We start from the raw sequence: 25,195 nt of genomic DNA, 5'->3' as shown, positions 1-25,195 counted from the left end.
AAATATAGATAGCATAATTGTGATTTGAGGGAAAAAGATGTTCAAATTAATTTGTTTTTCTCTTTTCTCCTTGTCCTTTTTTTCTTATGCCTTTCAGATTCTAAGCTTAAGAGGATAGATGTGTAAGATTACTGATTATATGTAGACAGTTCTAAGGCTCTTTTCATGTGAAGAGCTAGTAAAAAAAATGGCTTCAGGTAGGTATAGACATAGTGTTACTTTAAGTTGGAGAGCAAATATTCTCTAAGGAACATAGTCAAGGTCTAATAGATTCTTCAAGTGATACTACCATCTCCAATATCTCAGGGGCTGCCACAAAGAAGAGGGTGTCAAGCTATTTTCCAAGGCGCCTGAGGGCAGGACAAGAAGCAACGGGTGGAAACTAAGCAAGGAGAGAAGCAAGCTAGAACTAAGGAGAAACTTCCTGACAGTTAGAACAATTAATCAGTGGAACAACCTGCCTCCAGAAGCGGTGAATGCGCCAACACTGGAACTTTTTAAGAAGAGACTGGACAGCCATTTGTCTGAAATGGTATAGGGTTTCCTGCCTGAGCAGGGGGTTGGACTAGATGACCTCCAAGGTCCCTTCTAACTTTACTATTATTATTATTATTATTATTAATTATTATCATCATCATCATCATCTCACTGCCTCAAAAACCTCACCAAGAATGAAGCAACTTAAAACTTAAACAGTTAAAAAAACATTTATGCGCCACTTCTAGATGAGATGGGCAGCACATAAATCAACCAATCAAATCAGTAAAGGAGAATATTTGTAACTCATGACTTAAATGAGGAGTCCTTGGTGCTCTCTGAGCTTGGTGGTTTTCCTACAGATGTTTCATTACCCAAAGTAGGTAATATCATTATCAGTGCTCAGAGCAATGATAACGTTACTTAGTTTGGGTAATGAAACGTCTTTCAAGAAAACAACCAACTTCAGAGAGCACCCAGGACCCCTCAAACAAACAGCATGTCTTCTAAAACAAAAAGCAGCAGCATGCTACAGAAAGAGGTCCTTTGGGTATTCCCTCTATGCTGTCTTTGGCTCAGTCATGGATATCATGATGAATCACCACACAGCATCACCAGATACAGAAGAATCTCACACACATCTGAAAAGATACTTAAGGATTTAAATTGATTAGTTAAGCAAGGCCAAATTCAGAAGCAGCCAAGAGCTGCCAAAATAAAAACCTGGATAGAACAATCAACCCCTCAGGTTGTAAGACACATACTGTAGATCTTTCTGTTATCTCCAAAATTCAAATTTCAAGTGTATTAAGTCAACTTGATACTTAGTCAGTATCCTCTTTAGAAGGATTCACCACCAGTGAATTAAGAAATGTATTCTACCATGGAACTGAGCCTAATAATCATATGCATATTCAATCAGACAATGCTTTCAATGGATTCTATAGGACTTGCTCCAGGTACCGGTATGTACAGAATTTCAACTCTACTTATGCAGTATAGTTTTATGTATCTTAGTTCAGTATTAAACTCCATGATGTTCAACAAAGCTCAATCCCTAGAAAATATGTTCAAGACTGACGCTTAAAATAGGAAATTACATCATTACAATATACATTCTTTGTTCTTAACATCTAATTGTAGAAATTATGCAGTATTGTAGTAGGAAACAGCTAAATTATAATAGTTACAGATAGCACAGCTAATAATGAGAGTTGCTGAAAATTAATTCAGCAACATCTAGAAAGCTAGAGATTCCCTTTTTTTTTTTTTTTTTTTTGCTGTGAAGTGATAAAATTAAAAGTTACCAGATATTCCCATGTGGAAAAAATTATCATGGCATTTTCATCATCATAATCTAAGGATTTAGTTGAAATCAGAAAAAGTAAATTTAGTCTCAAAACCTTGGGGATCAATTGGTCAAGAGTTCATTAGACTGCCTGCATATTGATATATAGTAGAGAAAAATAATCCAAACATATAAATAAAATAATTTCCTCTCTGTTTGGCTTTTATTTTCAAGAATATCTTTCTTGCTTGTTCTCTCTTTTGTATTATATAGAAATATTGTTGGATTTCTTAAGACATTAAAAAATGGCACAGTTTAACAATATATATATATATATATGGTATAAATCCTGGTAAAAATCCCACACAGAATCTAATAGAAATACAAAGAGAACATGACATATAAATTGACTCAAAAGAAGTTACTGGGAAGCAGTAGTGGAACCTGGAAACTAATCAGTCTTTCCCAATCTAATCCCCCAATGTGTCAGACTCCTCCTCCCTTAATTCTCATCAAGGAAAGTTTGGAAAGGCCAATTGAGGGCATGATATTACTTTGAAATAATGGTAAATCAGGGTATTCAAAGTTAAGTTTCTTCCAGTTGCACATTTTAGTGTAGCTGGATTTAATGAATCGTCATAGCCTAACTATGATGGCAAAACAATCTTGCAAAAACTCAGGGGATGTCAATTATTTTCATAGATGGACTTTTGAGGGACCGATAGCCAAGAATCACCAGCAGAGACAGAAATAAAAGCATGCCTATCATAGGAAAGTAGAATGTAAAAATTTCTGGAGAATCTACATAGAGAAGTGATATTCTATTGTATGATCTGATCATTTATTTTAAAGTGAAAATTTGCACACTTAAAATTGTGATCACACTTTCATGCAGCTTCAGGAATTCTGACTTGTAAATCAATGTTTACACTGTGCAGTGTGTTTTTGCAGACTGAACTGTTCATCATGTTGCTGGGCCGGATACTAGCTTGAGTCCAGCTTCAGTCAGAATGTTATTTTATTTATCAAATTTATATGCTGCTCATCTCGTGATATAGTTTTCACCCCGATGTGCAGTATCTGCTTAAAGAAGAATGCAAGGGGTGAACTACCGAAGAATATGCAGATTTTTGCAAATTATTATATTAATTCAGAAGTAATATGCTATTTTAACAACATTGTACTGTATATTTTTTGTCTAAATAAATAGGTTTAACTATACCAAATATTGTGGCTTTAACACATTTTCTAATTCTAGCCAGAATTAGTCAGGAGTAACTCCTTTTTCCCACCACCTTCAATGAAAATAATCAGTTCTATTCTTAAGACTGAAACATGTTATATTCTGCTTCTATTTAAGATTATTCAGGAATTAATATCAAGTGTCATTGGCCTGTCCTAAATATATGTGCTTAAGATAGTCTTATGGCATGACTGCTAAGTATATTTTTTACATAAATAAATCCTGCTTCCGTCAGTGAATGAATTTTACAGTATGACAAAATATATTTTTTAAAAAGTTTCACGTATATTAAGCAAAATCAACTGTCTAATCAATAGGTGAAGACCTGTGGCTTTAGTTACTTTGTGGTACTCCTTTGGCTGCAATGAATCCTGAAGGAATCTTTTGGATCCCTTTTCCACCTCTTAAAGACAAAGAAGCAACTGTTCCCTACTTTTTCAAGCAATTTTTCATCAGCGATAGCTTTTTTTGGGCCAAAGAATGCCACAAAATTCTGCTATTACATTTAGAGGACCATGCAAATAAATGGGGGAGTGGTGATGCAGTTCCAGTATTTTTTAAACTTCAAACTATTTAGGCTGATCACTTCTGCAACACACTACATCATTATAACCCAATACAAAGGGAGTGCAGAACTAATGACTCTTTTGGGGGGGTAATAACGGAAGCCATGTTTATTCTACAGATTTCTAGAGACAAATTAATGCCTCTACTTCATTAACTGTGTTAGACTTGAATTCAAGGATCAGATAGGATGAGTTGACATTTGGATGCACAATAAAGCTACTGTATATAATCTTAAATAAGAAGATTCTTGCTCTGATTGATGGAAACAGACCTTCTTTATGATTCAAGCATAAATTATTTTGTTCTTTTCTTCACTTTTAAAAAAAGTTATACTACAAAAGTCTCCATAATAAATGTCTTTAAAAGTCCCTATAATACAAATTCTAAAAATAATGCAAATACACCTTTTTCTTCACACTATAACACTCAAATAAATCCTTTGTTGTTCACTGTGAATATGGTCCCATGTGTGTAAATTGCACTGATTTCTAAAGAAGGGGGGGGGAATCACTGCATTCATTCTGCAGTATAATTACAGTGATAACATAGTTATGCTCTTCAATAAAAACTACTATTTGTGAACATCCAATGTTCCTATATCAGGAAAATTAGATTAAATTATAAATTAGGCCATTTATAAGGGATAAACTTTTGTCCTTACATGAGCTGAGAATTTTATCCCCTCCCTCAACCAGGACAGCAGCTACCAAGGGCATTGGTTTGCAAAAATGCATGGTATTCTCAAATTCAAACAGAGCTATCTTACAATGTTTATTCAGAAATCAATTTCATTGCCCAGAAGGGGGCTTGCTCCTGGATAATGAGTATAATAGGACTGCAGTCTATGCATATCCCAATCAAATTAGAAATCCTTATTAACTGAGGGAAGGAAGGAATTCCGAGTACCATTTACAGCAAAATTACAACATACTGAAAGCAATTTCTGGTAAAAACATGACAATAATCTTTTGTGACATTGTGAGAGCACCACAAAAATAACCCCAACCACCTTAAGATAAACAGCAGGTATTTCCAAAATGATATGTTACTATATTGTATATTCAGAATGCTTATACTTTGCTCCTCCAACGTTTCAATATCATTCGATTTTTCTGTTAATACATTAACACAATGAGCACCAATAAATAAACCAGATTGTATTAGTATTACATTGTGCAAAACATGTAATGACCTACATTCTATACACATACCCTGACTAAAATATGCAGGCTAAATTCAGAAGCCATTATTCAGTTTCTACTTTTCCTTGGCAATTCAAGTGGCTGCAGTCCTGTAATTAGGTACACTACCTTCGCTTGATTCTGTGGGGTGAAGGAGCTGAGCATGTGCTAGACCACTGCCACAATGTCCAGCTAACACTGCACAGTTAACATCTGTGGGACCTTTGTTATTGGTTTGAATAAAACCAGCTATAGGTATTGAATAATGGCTTCCATATCTGGCCTGATTTTGTGATTGGTGTTACACTTACATTAATCCACTTAAGTGCAGGAGAACTTTTTTATGATGATGATGATGATGATGGGGATGATTTGCAAAAAGAAAAGTCATTGTTGTAATAGATTTAGTATTTGATTCTCAAACCTGCCCTCTTTTTGGAAAGATGAATAGCTTATACAGTTTAGACAATGAAGTAACTCTTTCAAGAGCCATTATAATGTGATTATCCAGCAGGGATAGGCTTTTTAGTTCCATAAAAGAAGGACGGCTCAGTAACTATTTATCATTAAGTGCTTTCTTCATTCAAATAAACAATAGTTCAATTCATCAACATGTCTTTTGCTGCTGAGAAGACAATAATGATCGCCGTCTGGTAGCTGGGTGTCCCAAACAAAATTCTCATTGCGTCTTCAGACAGAGGCTAACAGAACCGGAGCCAATTTGGAATCTAAAATTTTGGTTATCTTTGTTTGTTTGTTTTTAATAATATTTTGAAAAACCTAGGTCAACCAAGTTTAGTAATCTGGAGGTCTCCATTTATCTTTATTGTATCAATAGCTGATAACTTCTCAATGCGATGGTAAAAATCAAAAAGCTGGTGTCCGTCCACGAATATTCTAAAACGAGGGTGTTCACACAATATTTCAACCTGTAAGAAATAAAGTATGGATGAGGACCACAATTTTAATTGGAACATTTTAAGAATGTAGCAATGATATAAGAAATGCTATTTATCTGACATAGCTTTGACCATCTGTGTTGTTTGGACTAGATCACTCTTTTGCAAGAGGGCAGATGTCCTCTTTTGCAATCCAAGTTTACAGACTCTGTGATCCATACAGAACTGGAAGGCTATTTGCAGCTGAGAATAGAAAACCTGCTCACAGAATCTCTGGCTGACGTCACTAAAGCCCTCAAGACAAATTCAATTTCATATTTATAGTCAGAGAATAAGTATAGTTTCCCAAAGTTATTAACTCAAGTAGTAATTAACTAAAGCAAATGGAACAGTAAAATGACAAATATAATCAAAGTACTGATGAGTTAAAAATTGCAGATGAGGATGAAAAGGCACTATGGTACAATAACAATGCAGATAATGGAATATAAAGAAATACAACTGAATAGCTGAGGTATCTTCATACTGTTAATTATGAAGCTCATAGATAATATTCTGGCCTTTTTTTCTAATGCAAATGTAAGTGCGCAAAGGTCTAATACTTAATGCCTCCCGTAACTAGATGGGAAAAGCATATCCATGACTTAGGTTTTTCAAAATGTTTCCATCAGCCACGCTATACATCTTTTCAGAACATTTAAGGAAATCTCTGGTGTAAATATAAATCTTTCTCTGATTCAGTATTTAAAAGACAGATCTAATCATTAACTGATGCAAACAAAAGGCTGCATCCAATCTCATGCAAGTCAACTTCCACAGGTGTGTTGGAATTTCCCATGGTCTCCTCACACAGAGTTAATTTGTGTAGATCTTATAATTTGTGCTGAAAGGTGCAGAGAAAAAAAGGAGAGCCTTATTTGCCAATTGTACCATTTTGCTACTAAATGAACACAGTTGGAGATTTGTTAAATTAATATCCTGCTTTCTTCCAGGGATTCAAAACAGTATACACAACACAGATTTTCACCCAGTTTTACCCCACAGTATCACCACTGCTACACTGAGAGAAAATATCCAGCATCTGATCATCCATCAAGCTTCCATTTTTAAAGGTAGATTTGTTGTCTCCGAGCCTAGTTTAAAACCTTAAGCGTTCTGTTGAACTTTCTTTATTCTTTAACACATTATTCATAAAGGTTTTTATTTGTACAACCCAATGAAACAATAACTACGATTCGAAACACTTTCATGCCAGCTACCTCAAATTCAAACATATGTATATGAGTCCTTAGTAACTAGAGAAGCAAATAACAATGTACTTGTGAAATCTTATGATATGTAAACACGAAAATTAAAAAAATAATAATAGGCCCAAATCTTGAATGATAAGGTAGAGATTTCATTCCCTCCAAAAATAGTGGCTGCTGCCAGGACAGAAATAAAACATTATTTTATCTCTATTTAATAAAAATTAAGCATATTGATATGACTACACTGTAGTTACTGTATGCATTTAATAATCCTCCTTTATTGTTTTATTAATTATTACAATTTGTAATACATTTTTGCTATTTCTTTCTTGGGCTTCTGCACAACCCTGAAGATTTTGGGACATGCACTTCTGGTATCACTAAATAAAAAGAGCATTCGATGGGCATAAACAGTCAAAGCTAAGCACTTTTAAACTGTGATCATTTTGAATGGAAAACGACAGCAAAATTTCATTTAGAGTCTTTAAACCTTTTTTTTTAAAAAAAGTCTTCAAATACCCATAAATAATGTTCGGATCTCATCTTCATTATTCATATAAGACCACTTGAAAACAAATATTTGCCATACAAAAGAAAAAAAATCAGTCAGTTGCATCTAACTCGTAAATTTCTTCTCAATGCCCACAAAATTTAGAAGCTGGAACAGTGTTCAAGATGATTGCCCATATTTTCTTACTGACAAATGAGTTTTTCTTGTCTGATGACCAGGAATATCTCTAGCATTCCAAATGAAGTACAACTGAGCAGACCATCAATGATCTAACATGCTGGAGTAGACTACCAATGATCATACTGCTGGGGATTACAGCAACCATCATCCAATAGATCTGGAAGATGCCCTATATCAGAGGTCCCCAACCTTTTCGGCATCAGGGCCTGGTTCCATGGAGAGAGTTTTTTTCCGCAGACTGGAGGGTGCGTGGTTTTGTGTGTTGTCTGCATCTCGCAGATGCGGCTTTGCTTGTTTGTGCGGACCGGTTGCTGGCATGCCACGGCCCGGTACTGGTCCACGGATCGGGGGTTGGGGACCCCTGCCCTGTATTATACCCTATAACTGGGGAAGCCCACTAAAGAGTATAATCTCTTGCTGGAAACTTCATCACTGATCATTAATGATTCACAGAATACTATACCAAACACATACAAGGAATTATCTTCATTTCTACAACCATAAGGCAACAAAATCCAGTTCTCAAACCCAAATGATATTTTGCTTAAATTAGTGATTCTCATGGTATGGCCTGGGTCCCTAAGGCCCCTTCAAGGGGTTCACAAAGTTAAATACATATTTTAAAATTACCCAGTTTTCCAATATAATAAACATCAAAAGATATATAATGTGTGTAAACCAAAGCTCTTTGGGATTCTCAATCATTTTTAAGAGATTAAAATGTTTGAGAACCACTGGCTTAGATTATAAAAACATGGTCTCTATGGGGTTATTCTTGAAGGTTGTTTAATAGCTTATTATAACAAGATTATTAAATGGCCCATGTAATAGGGTACACTGGGCACTTTTCAAGTAGCTACATTATTTACTCCCAACTAATCAAATTGAATAAGCTAGTTTTAAGCTACAAATCTCTAAGACTAAGATATCTAAGGAACTGCCTTTTTCCATTTTGACTCTGGATGGCCACTGGGATCAGCATCAAAGGCTCTGTGGCAGGGTCTTCTGCCAGCTGATAAAGTGATTAATAAAATGAATGAATGGAGGTATTTTTTTAAAAAAATAACAACCCACTAACTCCACTTTAGGAATCTTTTCCCAACAGTTTTGCTTGTCCGCTTGAGTTAATTCTTTGCCTTTTTAATGTTGGACTTGCTAGTTATTGGCAGTGCTTCAGATTTACTTTTACTGACTATGATTAAATTTCTTCCTCCCATTTGTTGGGGGTTTTTTGGTCATTCCAGCTCCTTTGAGAGCATACTAAAGACTGATCAATGCAAAATGATGCCCTCCTTTGCTCTTGACTCCTTAAAAATATATTGTGTTCATGTCCTAAAATCAGTGTTGTAAAGCAAATGCAATGTGGCTCTTAGGATAACAATAACATTACTAGAGAAGTCCATACAATCAATGGACACTAATGCATGACATGTTTGGTTTAGATAGCTATTCTGAGCTAACTTCAAATCTGTGCATACCACTTATCCTGTGTTTTAAAGTATTTTTTCTTCCTCACATTTTTTTTAGAAAGTATAAAGCAACAATAAACAATATTGAAAACTATTATTATAATTTTGATTTGTCACAAGTTTCCACTGAGTACTTAGCCATTACTAAGAACAAAGCAATGCATTTTACATATAAATAGATCTAACTGATCTCCACCAACAGACAAGGAATCACATAATCCCAAGCTGTACTATTCACAAAGGAATTAAAGCCCAGTTTGTAAAGCATAAACTTATAATAGCATGGGGTTCTGTTTTTCTGTGTTGTTCCTTATATGGCACTGTTTTTCATCATTATCCTACAGAGCAGATTACTGCTCCTAAAAGATAATTTATCCATGGGACAAGTTACCCCCCCCCACCCGGGAGTACTGTAAGATATATAAGATACATAAGAAAAACTTAAAAGTTTTTTTTAAAAAAAAAACAACATTATATTTTCCCCTTCTCATTCCAACCCAATCAGTCATCTACTGTAGGAATGAATGTCCTTCCAATCAACTGGCAAGAGAAATCAGTATGTAATCACCAGAATTAAGATATAAGGGCAATGCTGTTGAATAACTATGTGAAGCTTCTGAAGGTCAGCACAGAGTGAGGCATCATCAATACATGGATGATACCCAGTTACATATTCCATCACAGCACTCTAACCCAGTAGATAGAGGCTGTCAGCATTTGGAGGAGAAAATCAGACTAACACCGAACCTCAGTAAGATAGAGTGAATATGGATAAAAAATCTGACTAAGATTAGATGTAGTCTATTTTTGATCCTGGGTGGGATTGTGTTTACACCCTGGGGATCCTTTTATACTAGCAGTCCATGTTTGAACAGCAGGTAGATACCATGACAAAGTTGGGGTTTGTCATGTGATCCCCTTTTGTGATTTTCTGACAAAGTCAGTGGGGAAGCCACATAACTATAGTTGTTAACAGTTGTTATTAACTGCTATTAAAGTTGTTAATAACAACTTAACAACTGCAGTAATTCAGTTAATGATTATAGCAAGAAAGGTCGTAAAATGGGGCAAAACTCACTTAACAACTGTCTCGCTTAGCAACATAAATTTTGGGCTCAATTGTAATCGTAAGGCAAGGAAATTCCTGTATAGGAATTTCACTGGATGCCACTTAGCTTCTGAATGCAATTTAAGATACTGGTGATCACCTTTAAAACCCTACACAACTCAGGGTTGAATCTGTCTGTGTACTAAGGTCAAGAAGTGACTTGCTTTTGGTCCAACCACAGACGAAGCCTATAGTCAAATCTCCTCAGTAATGGCATGTGATTTTTAGTGGCTGTTTATGGCTGCTGTTGTATTGCTGAGAGTCAGCAAATGAAGAAAGAAAAGGGGAGAAGCTCAATTCTTGAAGGGCAGCTGTGATGAGCTGAACTGTGGGGAGATGCAGAGACTGCAGTTCCATTGGCCCAACCTGATATACAGTGTTGGGGACTAGAGCTCTAGAGCAGTGGTTCTCAACCTTTTTAATGCCGCGACCCCCAACCGGTTGTAAGCCGAGGACTACTCAACCGGTCGTAAGTCGAGGACTACTCAACTGGTGCAGCACCGTTTGCAGAATGGGACTTTTGGCAGGCTCAGCAGGGCAGAGCCAGCCTGGACAATTCCTATTGGCTTTTGAAAGCCAATAGAATTAGACTCTATTCAAGAGAGTCTATTTTATTGGCTTTCAAAAGCAATAGAATAAAAGGGAGTAGCACAGCTAAAGAAAAGGGGGGAAAATGGTGAACTGTGTTGTTTGGCGACCCCCGTGAAATGGTCGTTCGACCCCAAATAGGGTCCGGACCCACAGGTTGAGAACCACTGCCCTAGAGGGACACCCACCTCCTCAGTTGCTGGGGGACATTCAATTTTGTACTGACCCAAAATTGGAGAGAGAGAAGAGAGAGAGAAGAGAAAAAGAAAATGCAAAATGGGAGTGGCTGGAGAGAAAAGGTGAAAAGTGAAGTTACATAAGCATTTAGAACAGTTCTCGGTTCATGGCCAAAGAGGGAGAAGAAAAAATCCATGTGTGGCTTCCTTGGAGGAAGGGAAAGGAAGTCCCAGATAGATGACATCTTCACCCAGGGACGGAACCGGCTCCTGTTGGAAAAGTTCTGATCTCCAGGGAAGGACTGATTAGAAGACCCTGAAGGTGGTTCTTCCCCCAAGAGGGGAGAAGGTGACCAGCCAGGTAGAGCCAGAAGAATTTGAGCCCATTCTTTTCTTTTCACTTTCTGTAAGAAGCCCAGAAATGGGAGGGAGATAGAATGAAGAGGGAGGAAAGTTAGCAGGAGAATTAGAGAATGATCTCTGAGAGAAAGACCTAGGACTTGACAACCAGCAAAAATCAGGACTGTGTTGTATGTACCTGTTGTAAATACTTGTTATAAATAGTTTCAGTATATATAGTAAAAGAAAGCATAGACATTGCCACTGTCTTTTTCTCTGTCAATTGCCATCCCTGCAAGCAGAAATACACATCCAGTTTAAAAGAATCCAGTCTCATTATGATACCTTCCTTTGGAAAACTCTACCTCCTAATATCTGGATGACACTGTCCTTATTTTGGAACAGCTATGAAAATATGACTTTTGGGGGATGAATAAGATCTTTAAATGATGGCTCATCAGATTGCAAATTATTATGGACTGAATTTATTACAAGTCTTTAACCCTACTCAACAGTAGGGCCATTCAGGGTCTTCAGAAACAAACTAAGGTAAGTAAATAACAAAGTAAGTAAATACATAAAGTTAAGTAACTAAATAATCAAACTTCATGTTTCATTAAATTCAGATTTATTTAAGAGCTCTACAAGGGGGAAATTTCTTATGAAAATCACAAATGCAAACATTTTCAGGGAAGAAAAAATGGAGAGACAACTGCAGATGGTCTTGTTTCCCAACATTCTCATGAACCACCTGAATGTAATATTTCGAAGTGTCATCTGAGGAACCCATACTCCTCCTTCTAGTCTTGCATAGGTATCTTCAATGAATGTATATGGAGTCAAAAGAGGAGAGGAATCTAGTAGCTCTAGAACAGACATGTCAAACACAAGGCCCGGGAGCCGGATGCGGCCTGTGAAGTGGTTTCATGTGGCCCGCGAAGCCATCTTGGAAACAGTGAGGGAACGACCCCCTCTGCCTTGGCCCTGGCCCAAGAGCCAAGGTACAATTTTGTGGTGGCCATCTATGCTGAAATGCATTCAGTCTTAGCTCCATAAGCCCCCCCCCCCCCGGCATGGCCTGAGAGGAACGGTGAGGCTCAAGTGGACCATGCCTTGGCACTTGCCCCAGTCCCACCCCCTTCTGCCAGAGACCCTCAGATGTGTCCCACTCCTGCACAGGCCCCCTTGACATGAACGATGTAGAGCTGGCCACACCCATCCATCCAGTAGGCCACACCCACCCGGCCCCCTGAGGGCAACCACAATGCTGATGCGGCCCTCAATGAAATTGAGTTTGACACCCCTGTTCTAGAACCTCACATAATCATTGAATATAGCACTTTTTTTTTTACTATTTATTAAAGCTATTATTTCTTTTTTCAGGCTTCTGTGTGAGTGTGAAAAAGTAGCTGCTTTAATGAGTCAAATTATTTTCACAATACATCTTTAATGCTGCTCTCATAGCAAAAGCATCCTTTTTCTAAGAATCATGGAAGGCCTGAATGAATAATGGAGAAATGGTTTTTAAAGTACAGACCACTCTAAAATCTGGCTTTCCATTTGAATCTAATGCTATGACAGCATTGTTTGTTTGCTGGTTATCTATCTTTATGTCAAGAATCTAAGACTGCTTTTTATTTGAATGTACATCTGACTGTATTACAGGTAGTTCTTGACTTACAACAGTTCATTTAGTGACCGTTCAAAATTACAACAGCACTGAAAAAAGTGACTTATGACCATTTCTCACACTTACAACCATTGCAGTATCCCCATGATCATGTGATCCAAATTCACATGCTTGGCAACTAGTTCATATTTATGACCGTTGCTGTGTCCCACGGTCATGTAATCACTTTTTGCAACCTTCTGACAAGCAAAATCAATGGGGAAGCCAGATTTATTGTATTTAACAACCAGGTTATTAACTTATCAACTGCAGTGATTCACTTAACAGCTTAAAATGGGGCAAAACTCACTTAACAAATGTCTCACTTAACAACAGCAATTTGGGGCTCAATTATGACCATAAGTCGAGGACTACCTACATTACACCCCTTTTCTCTTATTATAATGAGATGGCATAAAGGAACAAAATAAGACCAAAATACATAAAGCATGCTTTAAAAAAAGCATTAGTCCTATGGCTGTTATAAGAAGCTAAACTCACCCTATGAGATCTCTATGGCAATATATAAAAAGCACTTCAACCAACTGAGAATAGTGAGACATTTTATACCCAATGAAACAAAAAGGCATGGAGTCAATACCAATGAGTATAGAAATCATGTGGCGACCACTTTAAATAGCGACATGTTTTAGAGTGTTTTTAATTTATGTTTTTAATAACCACACCAAGAAAGTTTCTGTGCCTCTAAATATTACCATCTTTCATTTGCTGTCATGTTCCTATATCTGGATTGAATAAATCGCCATCAGAATGAATGAATGTGTTGGTGTCTGCATAATATTACATTCCTACGGTAAAGTTTACATGCAGTTGTGTTATTTAGAGGGCAAAAATTAGCACTGAAACACACCCAGAAGAGAATCATCAAAATTACATCAGTGTCAACAGTGTCAGTGGTTAGTCAATAAACTCTCAGCACTCACCCTGAAGGGCTGGTCAGGGATAAATGGGAAATATGGAAGAGATGACTGCTCTTCTCCCCATTCTCCAGATATGCAGGAATTCCTGAGGAACTGTTTATCTGAAAATAAGGCTTTCAGTTCAATTGCTGTATCGGCAGGAGGATCTTCAGAATCTCCACATGTAAGACTGATGTCAAAACTGTAAAAAGCAAGAACATCTCTTCATTCACCCAAAACAAGCAAAGAAATCCAAGATGCAGCCTACGTATAAACAAATGTCTTTCTGTCATTGCCAACAGTAATCATAGTTGGTGTTTGTTTCAACTCTAGTTTATGTCTTCCATACTGCCACTTCTCAACATACTTGGTTCCTTCACCCCCACCCAAGAGATACCCTCTACCCAGAAACCATTGTGAAACATCCCTCCCTGTGCCCATTTATAAGAAATCTTCCCATATAAAAAACATTACATCTATATCTGCCTCCTCCCTATAGGTCAAATGAGAAACCAACGTTCTATATTTACAACTACAGATAAAAATAACTGTCCTCGGGAATGATGGATGTTTGGCAGCTACATTCTTCTTGTGGGAACACGCTTTTTCTCGTGGTTCTTGGACAGAGAAGGAATGCATGGACAGGGATGGAAAAGCCCTGCCAGGGGAAAACAGGCCGGGCCTGTGTCTTGTTACCTCTCTGGGTTGAGATCCACGATGCCCATTACCACGACTTTCTTGCCTGGCCTCATGCCTCCTTTGATGTGCCCACAGAAAGGGACAATCTGGAAAAGGATTGCAGGGAGTCAAAATGAGTAGCCTCTGATTACAGAGCGGAAGGAGAAGGGGGCCAGATCAGGCCTGATTATAGGAAGAGAGAGGGAGAGAAGGAAAGCAAATCCTTTACCAGTCGTGGAAAATACACTTCGGCTTGAACTGGGGATCCCAAAGAGTTGTTTAAAAGTCTGTCCTCTATTTTCTAAAAGCAAAAACAAAACAACACATTCAGACACAGAAGGCACCCTTTGTGTTCAGCCAGAGACCGATGGAAAGGGGAAGAAAGGAGGGGGGGGGGCGGCTGAGCAACAGAGCGCCAATTTCATTTCAAGTCTTGAAGAGAGAATCCATCTTTTTCCTCCAGCCCTTTTGCAAAACAAAGGGTGTTGCCTCCCAATTCCCCAGCCAAGTCTTCCAGGTACAATCTATGTCTGGCTGCTCAGATCCATGCTCCCCTCCCTCGCTCCCCATCTATGCATCTCACACACCTGATCATCCAGGTACAAAAAACGCAAAATACATTTATCTTCCCACCCTATACACCCCGGCAGGCAGAAGGAATAAGAAATCGCGGGGCTAGGGCTCCCCCCCCACCCCCAGCGATTTCGCCAACCCTCCCCACCGCCTTTCAGTCCCCGAGGCGTTTTCTTGGCGCCGCTGCAAACAGGTCCCCCTCCTTCTCTCGGGATCCCAATCCGCAGCTCCCCTCTCCCAGCTCGAATCCGTCGCTAGGCGGGATCTGGGCGAGAGCCCTCAAGAACCAGGCGCCACCGACCGACCTGAAACACGCCCGGCTGTCACCGCCGCTCACCTTGACGGCCGGGACACCCGCGGAGGGTTTAGGAAAAGGGCCACTTACCACCGCGTCCCTCTCTGCCACCGACCCCGCCATCTTGTTGAGACGGTGCAGCGAGCGCTAAGCCTCGATCGGCTGGAAAAGGAAGAGGGGGAGCTGCAGGAGGGCAGAACCCGGCTTAGATGTGCCTGCCGAGCGCTGGCCAAGAGGCGTCCGGAGCTGAACTGGCAGGGAAGCGGAGAGAGGGAGGGAGCCGGAGGGGGAGGGACGGGGGCGGGAGCTAATCTCGGCTGTCCCGAGCCCGGGATCCGGGAGGCATTCTCCGCAAAGCCCCCAGCCGGCTACGCCGCGCGAGGTTGGCGATGCAGCAGCAGCAGCAGAAGCGGTGCAGTGGAAGTCGAAGACGCAAAGCCAGCCGGCTGCTCTGCCCCCCTGGCACTTCAGAGACCCTGGCCCGGATTTCAGGAAGCCCAGTGCTGAAAGGAGCCGGGCGGGGCCGGCGGTAGCCCAGGCTGTTGCCGCTTCTTCCGTTCGTACTTTGCTCCGAGCTGTTTTGCTGCGGGAAAGCCGGAAGGGAAAGCCGCGGTTCTGGAAGGGGGCACAATGCAGCCCGGACGGCCTCGGGAGGTGGCAGCGGCGTTGGCGGTTCTAAATAGACCCGGTTAAGGAAGGAAGCCGGCTTGGCTGGGAGGCGGAGCTGGCGGGGCGCAGTTTGGGTTCCGCCGCTGGTAGAACGGGGAGGGCCTGCAAGATTCACAGAGATGATCGCTACGAAATGCCTAGTGACAATCTACCTTTTTTTCTTACAGTTTCCATTGGATTTACCGCCCTATTCCAATACTGGGGTATTTTGGAATTTAAGCTTTTTTCAAAACAAAAAACACCGGATAGCCAGTACATGTGTGCAATAAACAAACTATAATAAATACTAAGTAGAACTAGTAGGTAATAAATAATTGTTTTTATTTTTCTTTGTTGATAATGCAATCATTGCCCATTTAATGACTTCAGTTCATTTTTTTTTAAAAAGCACCTCTTGATGGCATTATTTACAGTAGCTTCTTATGGGAAATTCATTTTTTTTGCTAAAATTACCTCCTTCTCCCTTCAAATGTTTAAAGCCTTTACAACTCCTTTTGGTTAACTTTTATTCAAGAAGGCAGACCAGAACAAACTTTCTGCCGCCTTTGGCAAACATTTGGAAACTAAAAATAATGATACTGCCACCAGGTGCTGACTGGGGCCTGTACTCAAAGCAGGTTATTGCATTAGTGTGTACTTTAGCTGTGCAATTTAAAGGGCTCCATCATTTTGTATAGCTCAGCAACAGGATATTTAAAGGGCCTTCAATCTCACTGTCTGCTGAGACCTTTGGGAGAAACTACACGGGGAGACAACTTAGTGACCATAGGCACCTCCCAACTCCCTGCCCATCTTAATTTATTTTTTTTTAAAAATGAAACAAGAAACTGGAATTCTGCAGTGTGCCAGGCTGTGGTATTAACCTCAGACTAGATAAGCAAACTTAAAAATTAAAGATGGTAGTGATTGTAACCCAGCGCTTTGGAAGTGTGCCTACTTGTCTAGCAGAAAGTCACAAATAAGTTTGGGTAGACAGACAGCCTTCTGAGATGCTAGAAGGAATGATAGGTTAATCTTTATAGCAAGATGCATATAATTAAAAATGTTTTAATTCATCAATGAGCCTCACAAGATTGATTCCTGGAAAACCAATAGTTGGCTATGCTTATTGTACTACATATTTGGGGGAGAACATTTGGAATTTGTTTCCAATGTTTCAGATGTGGCCATTGGCCTCAAGAGGTTGCTAATCCCTCTCCAGATCAGGGATTGGGTGGCCTATGCCTGGTCTGTGTCTTATTGAGACCTTTAAAATATTTTAAGCTGAGACGTTTGTGCAGCTATTGTTTATCAATTTCTTAGAAGTCATTAGTCTACATATAGGGATCAACAAAAAAGTCCCACTTGGGTATATTCATTACTGTGTAGTTTTGGAGGTCTTTGAATTGAAAAATGGTGTGGAGATTGTAATCTAAATTAGCATTATTTCAGTACAACTTTGCAACAACTGTACAACTGTTATTATACACATACATTAAGAAAGAAAAAAGAAAGCAAGCACTTTTTCTAAGATCATCAGTAGATGAAGATTTCAATCAATAAACCTTGATTCAAACTCATAATTTATACTTTGAAGTAAATAGTGCAGCTTTGTTTTGCATCTCTTGAAAATCTTGTTAATCTTACTACAAATTAACCTTAAATGGCTACATAAGCTCCATATTTTAAAATGTAGCCACCAGTCAACAAAAGTTCAGAAAGTTTAGCTAACGTATCGCGCTCAATATATTCTCAGTTTTTTATCTAGAGATACCCCCATATGAAGAGTTATATAGTCCTCTAAGAAATATTCCCATTAATGCTAGGAAGAGCATCTGATTAAGTAGATTGTGATTTTTTTTATTCATTCATTCATCCATCAAATTTATATGCTGCCCATCTCACTATCAAAATGACTGAGCAGTTTACAACAGAATAAAAGCAAATAAGTGCAGAAAAGAAATGCAAAATACAGAGAAGAGCAACAAAAATAATTAGGGACTGGAGGCTAAAACATGCCAAACAGTTGCAGGAACTGGGTATGTCTAGTGAAAAGAAGGACTAAGTGTGACATGATAGCAGTGTTCCAATATCTCAAGGGCTGCCACAAAGAGGAGGGAGTCAAGCTATTTTCCAAGGCACCTGAAGGCAGAATAAGAAGCAACGGATGGAAACTAGCCAAGGAGAGAAGCAACCTAGAACTATGGAGAAATTTCCTGACAGTGAGAACAATTAATCAGTGGTACGGTTTGTCTTTAGAAGTTGTTGGGTGCTCCATCACTCAAAGTTTTAAAGAAAAGATTGGACAATCATTTGCCGAAATGGTATAAGGTCTGCTTGAGCAGGAGTTGGACAAGATCTCCAAGGTTCCTTCCAAATTCTATTCTATTCTATTCTATTTAAAATTAAAAGCATTATAAGCATTTATTAGATTCTTTAAAAAGTATGTGATAGTAAAAAAAAAAAATTCACATTGCCTTTGCTTTAAGAAATAGCATCAGATCTATCCCTCTGTATCCCATTATTGAGTCATAATTGGCATTATGAATGTTCTTTCCTGAAAACTGACCTTTGGCCAACTAGGTCATCAACATCCATCCTATCTGGTCCCTCAAGATTCATAGTGGGCTGTCTCTTCATCTTCTCTTTGGTTTTACTATTTAAAAGAGAGAGAGATTCTCTCTAGTCAGTCATGATCCTGCATCAGGATGAGCATGATTTTGTATATTGTGAAACAATGAATGGGAATCGGGAGGGGGTTGGAGTTTGTGTTGATTTCTCCCTACACACACTCAGATGCATGTACCACAATGAAAATCCAAGAGTAAAATTAAGGAATATTTCCAGATTGTGAAGAAAGGAAATTCAGTCATATCCATAAATATCTATATCTAATTGCAGGTAAATTTGTCTACTGACAGACATTTGCTTTATCTTTTAACTTCTCCACAATCTTAGGGGAAAAAAAAAAAGCTGAAAAGGACCTATAGGAGGACTGTTGAACTGCTGAATAGCAGTTGCCAAGAACAAGCAATTGATGATGCTGTCTGATGGTGCTCTGAACTTCACATACAGTATTCTCTAACAAAGTATCTCTCCACTAGTTTAAAAGAACTACCTATGATCATTTTTATGATCATTACAAAGATAGGTCTTTACAATATGGGAGTGTTATCTAGCCAGTTTGGTCTAGTTCAGTGGTTCTCAACCTGTGGGTCAGGACCCCATTTGGGGTCGAACGACCATTTCACGGGGGTCGCCAAACAAGGCTGTCCGCCATTTTTTTCCCCTTTTCTTTGGCCACGCCCCTGGCACCCGGTGATGTATAAGTGGTTGGGGTCACCACAACATGGGGAACTGTATTATGGGGTCGCGGAATTAGAAAGGTTGAGAACCACTGGTCTAGTTGGTAAGAACCAGGTTTTTTGTTTATCATTTTTACACATATTAGTAGCTAAAGGAAAATGTTACATTTTTCCTGCTCTGACCATTCCAGGATATCCAGGCAGAGAGGGAAAGTAAGTCCGGAATGGATTTAACAGGATTGGGGTTTCATGCACAGGTAAACTAAGTCTGAACTTTGCTCCAAGTTTTCCAGGTATCCTGCTTGTCTTGGAAGAGTGAAAAAGTTCTTAGATTTTGGCTTAGCATTAATTATTTTAGAATGGAATGGAATAGAATTGGACCTTGGACTATCTCAGACAAGTGACCGTCTAGCCTCTTCTTAAAAAACTCCAGTGATGGAGCGCCCACGATTTCTGGAGGCAAGCTGTTCTACTGGTTAATTGTCCTCACTGTCAGGATGTTTCTCCTTAATTCTAGGTTGCTTCTCTTTGATCAGTTTCCAACCATTGTTTCTTGTCTTGCCCTCCGTTGCTTTGGTGAATAACATGACTCCTCTCTTCTTGGTGGCAGCCCCTCAAATACTGGAATACTGCTATCATGTCTTCCCTATTTCTTCTTTTCTTTAGATTAGCCAGACCTAAGTCCTGCAGCTGTTCTTCATATGTTTTAGTCTCCAGGCCTTTGATCTTAGTTGCTGTTCTCTGAATTTTTTTCCAAAACTCTCAACATCTTTTTTGTGATATGGTGACCAAAATTGACTGCAGTATTCCAGATGTGGTCTTACTAGGGTTTTATAAAGTGGTACTAATACTTGATTCTATGCCTTTGTTTATACAACCCAGGATCGAATTAGCTTTTTTGGCTGCTCCACACTGCTGCCTCATAGTCAAGTGATCATCCACTAGGACTCCAAGGTCCCTCTCACAGTTACTGTTTTTAAGTCAGGTCTTGCCCAATCTGTACTTGTATCTTTGCCTAAATGTAAAACTTTGCTTTTCTCCACATTGAAACTCATTTTGTTGGATAGGGCCCATTGATCAAGTTTGTCAAGATCTTTTTGGATCTTGAGTTTGTCTTCTGGAGTGTTGGCTATTCCTGCCAGTTTGGTGTCATCTGCAAATTTGATGAGTTCCCCTTCAATTCCTTCATCTAAGTCATTGATGAAGATATTGAAGAGTACTGGGCCTAAGACGGAACCTTGTGGTACCCCACTGCTTACTTCTGCCCATATGGATGTAGTGCTGTTGAGGACTACTCGTTGAGTACGGTTTGCCAGCCAGCTACAGATCCATCTGTATTCCACCTTTTTCTAGCTTACCAAGGAGTAGGTTGTGGTCTACTTTGTCAAATGACTTACTGAAATCTAAGTATACTATTCCACAGCATTTTGCTGGTCTTCTAGTTTAGTCACTTTATCGAAGAATGAAATAAGATTGGTTTGGCAATGATCTGTTTTTAACAAACCCGTGCTGGCTACTAGTTATAACTTTGTTTGCTTCTAGTTGTTTGCAGATCTGTTTTTTATTATCTTTTCTAGGATCTTCCCAGGTATTGATGTTAGACTGATTGGTCTGTAGTTTCCTGCGTCCAGTTTTCCCCCTTTCTTGAAAATGGGAACCACATCAGTCCTTTTCCAATCCTCAAGTATTTCTCCAGTGCTCCAGGATTTATGAAAGATCTGGTGCAATGGTTCTGAAATAATATCTGCCATCTCCTTCACCACATCATCTAAAAAACCCTTTTATAATTATTGATTTTTCCACATGCCAATCTGTCTTTCTCTATTTTTCTTTTTCTTTTGTACTTTTGTATGTACATGCAGAGACTCCTCAACAATTGAGCCCAACATTTCTGTGGCTATGTGAGACATTTGTTAAGTGAGTTTTGCAACCTTTCTTGCCACAGTTATTAAGTGAATCACTGCAGCTTTAAGTTAATAACACAGTTGTTAAATGAATCTGGCTTCTCCATTTTCTTTGCTTGTCAGAAGATTGCAAAAGGTGGTCTAGGGTTAGGGCTCCAGGCTAGAAAGTGGGAGACCATTAATTCAAGTCCCATCTTAACCATGAAAGCCAGCTGGATAACTTTAGACCAGTCACTCTCTCAGGTCAGCTCTCCTTACAGGACTGCTGTGGGGAAAATAGGAAGAGGATGATGTGTTGGATAAGTTTGTCACCTTAGTTATTTGTAAAAATAATAAAGGTGGGAAATAAATAAATAAATATCCTTTCTATCCTGCTCCACATCAGTGATGAAAACTTTTAAGGTACCACTTGCATGAGTGGTGGTGCACGTGCCTTTTGCGCGGCCTGGTACCAAATAGACCACGGCCCAGTAGTGGGCCACAGTCCAGGGATTGGGGAGCCCTGTTCTAGTCCAATCCCCTGTTCAAGGCAAGAACCTTATATCATCTCAATCAAATGGTTGTCCAGTCTGTTTTTGAAAAATTCCAGTGATGGAACATCCACAACCTCAGGAGAAAAGCTGTTCTATTGAATGTTCACCTTATCAGCAAATTTATCTACTTCTAAGTTGGATCTCTCTTTAATAAGCTACCACTTACTACTTCTTGTCTCGCCCTCTGGTGCCTTAGAGACTAAGTCAATCCCCTCTTCTTTGTGACAGTTTATTAGAGGACAGCTTAATGTCATCTATAAATTTGCCGAGTTCCCCTTCTATCCCCTCGCCTAGATCACTTACGATAATGAAAAGTACTGGGCACAAGACCGAACTCTGAGATATCTCACCTTCACTTCATGTAGATGTAGTTCCATTGAGGACTGCCACTGAGTGTGGTTGGTCAGCCAATTGCAAATCTGGTGGTGCTACTATCTAGCCCACATTGTTTTATCTTACAAGTAGATAAAATATTTGTCAAGTATACTGGCTCACATGGTTAGAATGCCGGGTTGATATTTTGTCAAATGCCTTACTGAAGTCCAAGTATACTATATCCATAGCATTTCACTGATCCACTAATTTAGTTACTTTAGCAAAAAGATCAGTAAGGTTTGTCTGGCATGTTTTTAACAAACCCATACTGGCTTCTAGTATTTACCCTCTTTATTTCTAGGTACTCACAAATCCTGTTTGGTTGTTTTCCAGGATTTTCCCAGGTATTGATGTCAAGCTGATTGGCCTATAACTTCCTGGATCCATTTTCCCCCCCTCTTTTGGTAGATTAGAAAATCAGCTCTTTTCCAGTCCTCTGGTATTGCCCCTGTGCTACATGAGCTTTGGAAGATTACATTCAATGGCTCCAAAATTACATCTGCCAGCTCCTTCAAAACCCTGGGATGCAAACCACCTGGTCCATGTGATTTGTACTCATCCACAGTAGATGGCTATTCTCTTACTAATCCCTCACCTATTTGATCTTTAAGGGTAGAGGTTCGTTCTCAGAGCTTGTGGGTTAGTTTCCAAACATTTCATTACTGGGCTCATTAGGAGGTAAAATGCTGATTTGGGGGGGGGGTTGTGTGGGTTGGTACAGTGGCTAGTTGCTTGCTTGGTTGATTTGAATTCTGAGGGGTTCGTAGGCTGGTTGTAGGTATCTGTTGATGGAATTTGACCTTTATACCAGTTCTATCTCCTTGGTGTATTTTTTATATGCATACAGTATATATTTTTATATTTATATAAAATGTTTATATTATATACAAGGCTTTATACAGAGGGAAATTATATTTCTTATGTTTAATAAGATTATATAATACTTACTAAATTTATAAATTCTCCCTCAGTATATAAAGCTTTGTATATATGTTGGTTTGGTGCAATTCTTTGGATGAAATTAGCAACGTAATCAGTATGAGCACCACTTCTGCTGTTGAAATATAACACCAAAAGGTTTGCCTGTTCTATTTTGCTCTACCTCAGCTCAGGGTCTGTAGAGATCACTCATTCCAAGTTGGAGAGGTTCCCTTGGCCATAGTTTGGATAGCAGGAACGAGGGGAAACCACCAGAACAGCAACAGAGCAAAGGACAAATGCAAGAGAATGAATGTCTTCAGAGTCGCCCCTCTCCAGCCTGAAAGTAAATTTGGCAAACTCCATAATCCCCAACTAGCACGGAATGATGAGAATCAAATTGGGCAGACCTGGAAGGAGTTTGATGAGCATCAAGTAATGGGGTGAAGGGAAGGACAACCAACTCAAGAACAATTTATATAAACGTTTTCATTTTAAACATTTAAAACTCTGAAGGATAAAAACACAAAACGGCCTTCAAGAACAGTAAACAATTGTTCAGTCCCCAACATAGGGATGAGAAAGATTCGGCTGCCTCCTGCAAGGCAAGCAACGCCATCGACTACGTCACGTCGACTCCTCCCGTGTATTCTGGGCAGCCATCCCGAACCACACGAGCAAAGGGCAGCTTCGGAATGAGAAGACCCGCTCTCGGTTGAGCCTTTCGGAGCTCTTGCAAGGCACGGTGGCCGGGCCGGTACCTCCGTAGTCTTCCACCGCCTGCCGCTTCTTCTGGGGACCGCCTCGGTGCAGAACGGCGGGGAGAGGGTTGCGGGGAAGATCCTCCTGCCGTTCGGCCATGACGGGAAGGAGGGGCCGCTGGGGTTCTTCTGGAACCGGAGCCTGCTGCCGGGGAACGTCCAACGCAGAGAGGCAGCGGCCGGATACCCAGAAACGATCCTCCCCGGTTCCCCCGCTGTTGCTTTTGTACTGCGCGCCAACGCTTCGAACTCCGCCCTTCGTGTGAGACCGCAGCCAATCCTCCCCGCCCTTTCAAAAAAGCGCGAAGCCGGAGAGCGAACTGTGCAACTCGGATAAAACTGATTCTTAAAGTAAGAGCACGAGAGGCAATTATAAGACATAAAATATTTTTTCAAATTTATGGGACTTTAGCGAACTTTTTTCTGCTGCTCTCCCCTCCCTTGATTTGCCCTTCATGAAGAGTTTGTTGGGGAAACGGGATCACTCCTAACAACCTGATTCTGAATTTGCAAACTTGCAAAACGGACCCAAGGGTTTGAACATGGTCCATGTTTGTTTGCTTTAGTCACTTAACGCAAATTTTATTTTGCTTTAATCCAAGCCCGAAATCTCAAGCACCCTGTTTTATTTAGTCCAGGCCAGATTAATATCCAGCACGTTAACAGTTTCTTGGGAATAACTACTTGCTGTATGATTGCTGCGGGCAACTTTCATTTTAGCAATTCATTAGCTTCTGATTTCTTTTCCAAAGGGGGCCACAAATGAAAATTTTGGAAAGCTAATGCAAGGCACTTTTATCCAAGTCAGGAAGGATCCTAAGGCTCTCCTAACCAAGGGATTTCAACCTACCAACAGCTGATGGAATCAAATAAAGATAATATTCCTGTTAATATTTGCTGTGGCTTGTTTGTTTCAAAAAGTTCTCCATCCTGGGGCAATTGATTTCCACCATTTAAATTTGAGAATGGAGTTTTGAGAGTGAGTTCCCTTTTCATTCTTCGAAACAATTTTTACTCAAATTTTTACTTCACGATGCATTGCTTTGACTTTCTGTGGCAAAATGAATTAGTCACACACAGAGATACATGCAATTACATATATATGACATATATTATAGCCAAGATGCTACTTAATGCACAATGCAGAGGACAAGCCAGCAGCCTCCATTTAAAAATTTATCCTTCAAGGAGAAATTTCAAACTTCATGGCAGGAAAAACAAAGAACAAAATTTTATAACACCCATTTGAAGGTATGTGGTGTTCAAATAATTGCTTTTAGCAGCTCAATTTAACAAATTAAATCTTAAAGCAGGTTAACTGTTAAACTTCTGATAAGATT

General features: G+C 39.4%; 1 protein-coding gene across 1 annotated transcript; it reads right to left on the bottom strand.

Moving 5' to 3' along the window:
* Window positions 1-1,736: 1,736 nt before the first annotated feature.
* Window positions 1,737-16,364, bottom strand: LGALSL (galectin like). Its single transcript, XM_039343020.1, has 5 exons — window positions 15,502-16,364; window positions 14,773-14,844; window positions 14,562-14,650; window positions 13,890-14,067; window positions 1,737-5,685 (listed from the first exon to the last, which is right to left on the bottom strand). The coding sequence occupies exons 1-5, from the start codon at window positions 15,532-15,534 to the stop codon at window positions 5,542-5,544; spliced, it is 516 nt and encodes a 171-aa protein (XP_039198954.1). The 5' UTR covers window positions 15,535-16,364; the 3' UTR covers window positions 1,737-5,541.
* Between the last annotated feature and the right edge of the window lie 8,831 nt (window positions 16,365-25,195).

The sequence above is a fragment of the Crotalus tigris genome, unplaced genomic scaffold (assembly GCF_016545835.1).
Source record: "Crotalus tigris isolate CLP2741 ecotype Arizona unplaced genomic scaffold, ASM1654583v1 scf7180000017831.1706817, whole genome shotgun sequence".
NCBI classification, from domain to species: Eukaryota; Metazoa; Chordata; class Lepidosauria; order Squamata; family Viperidae; genus Crotalus; species Crotalus tigris.
Note: the sequence above shows the minus strand (reverse complement) of the source record. Positions and strands in the feature narration are given on the sequence as shown.

Excerpts from the sequence above, each read along its gene's own strand:
- LGALSL (XM_039343020.1), bottom strand. The coding sequence starts at position 15,534 with ATGGCGGGGTCGGTGGCAGAGAGGGACGCGGTG. Across the intron at positions 14,651-14,772 it reads AAGTGTATTTTCCACGACTG|ATTGTCCCTTTCTGTGGGCA; the intron begins GTAAAGGATTTG and ends ATCCTTTTCCAG. Across the intron at positions 5,686-13,889 it reads TCCCTGACCAGCCCTTCAGG|GTTGAAATATTGTGTGAACA; the intron begins GTGAGTGCTGAG and ends TATTTCTTACAG.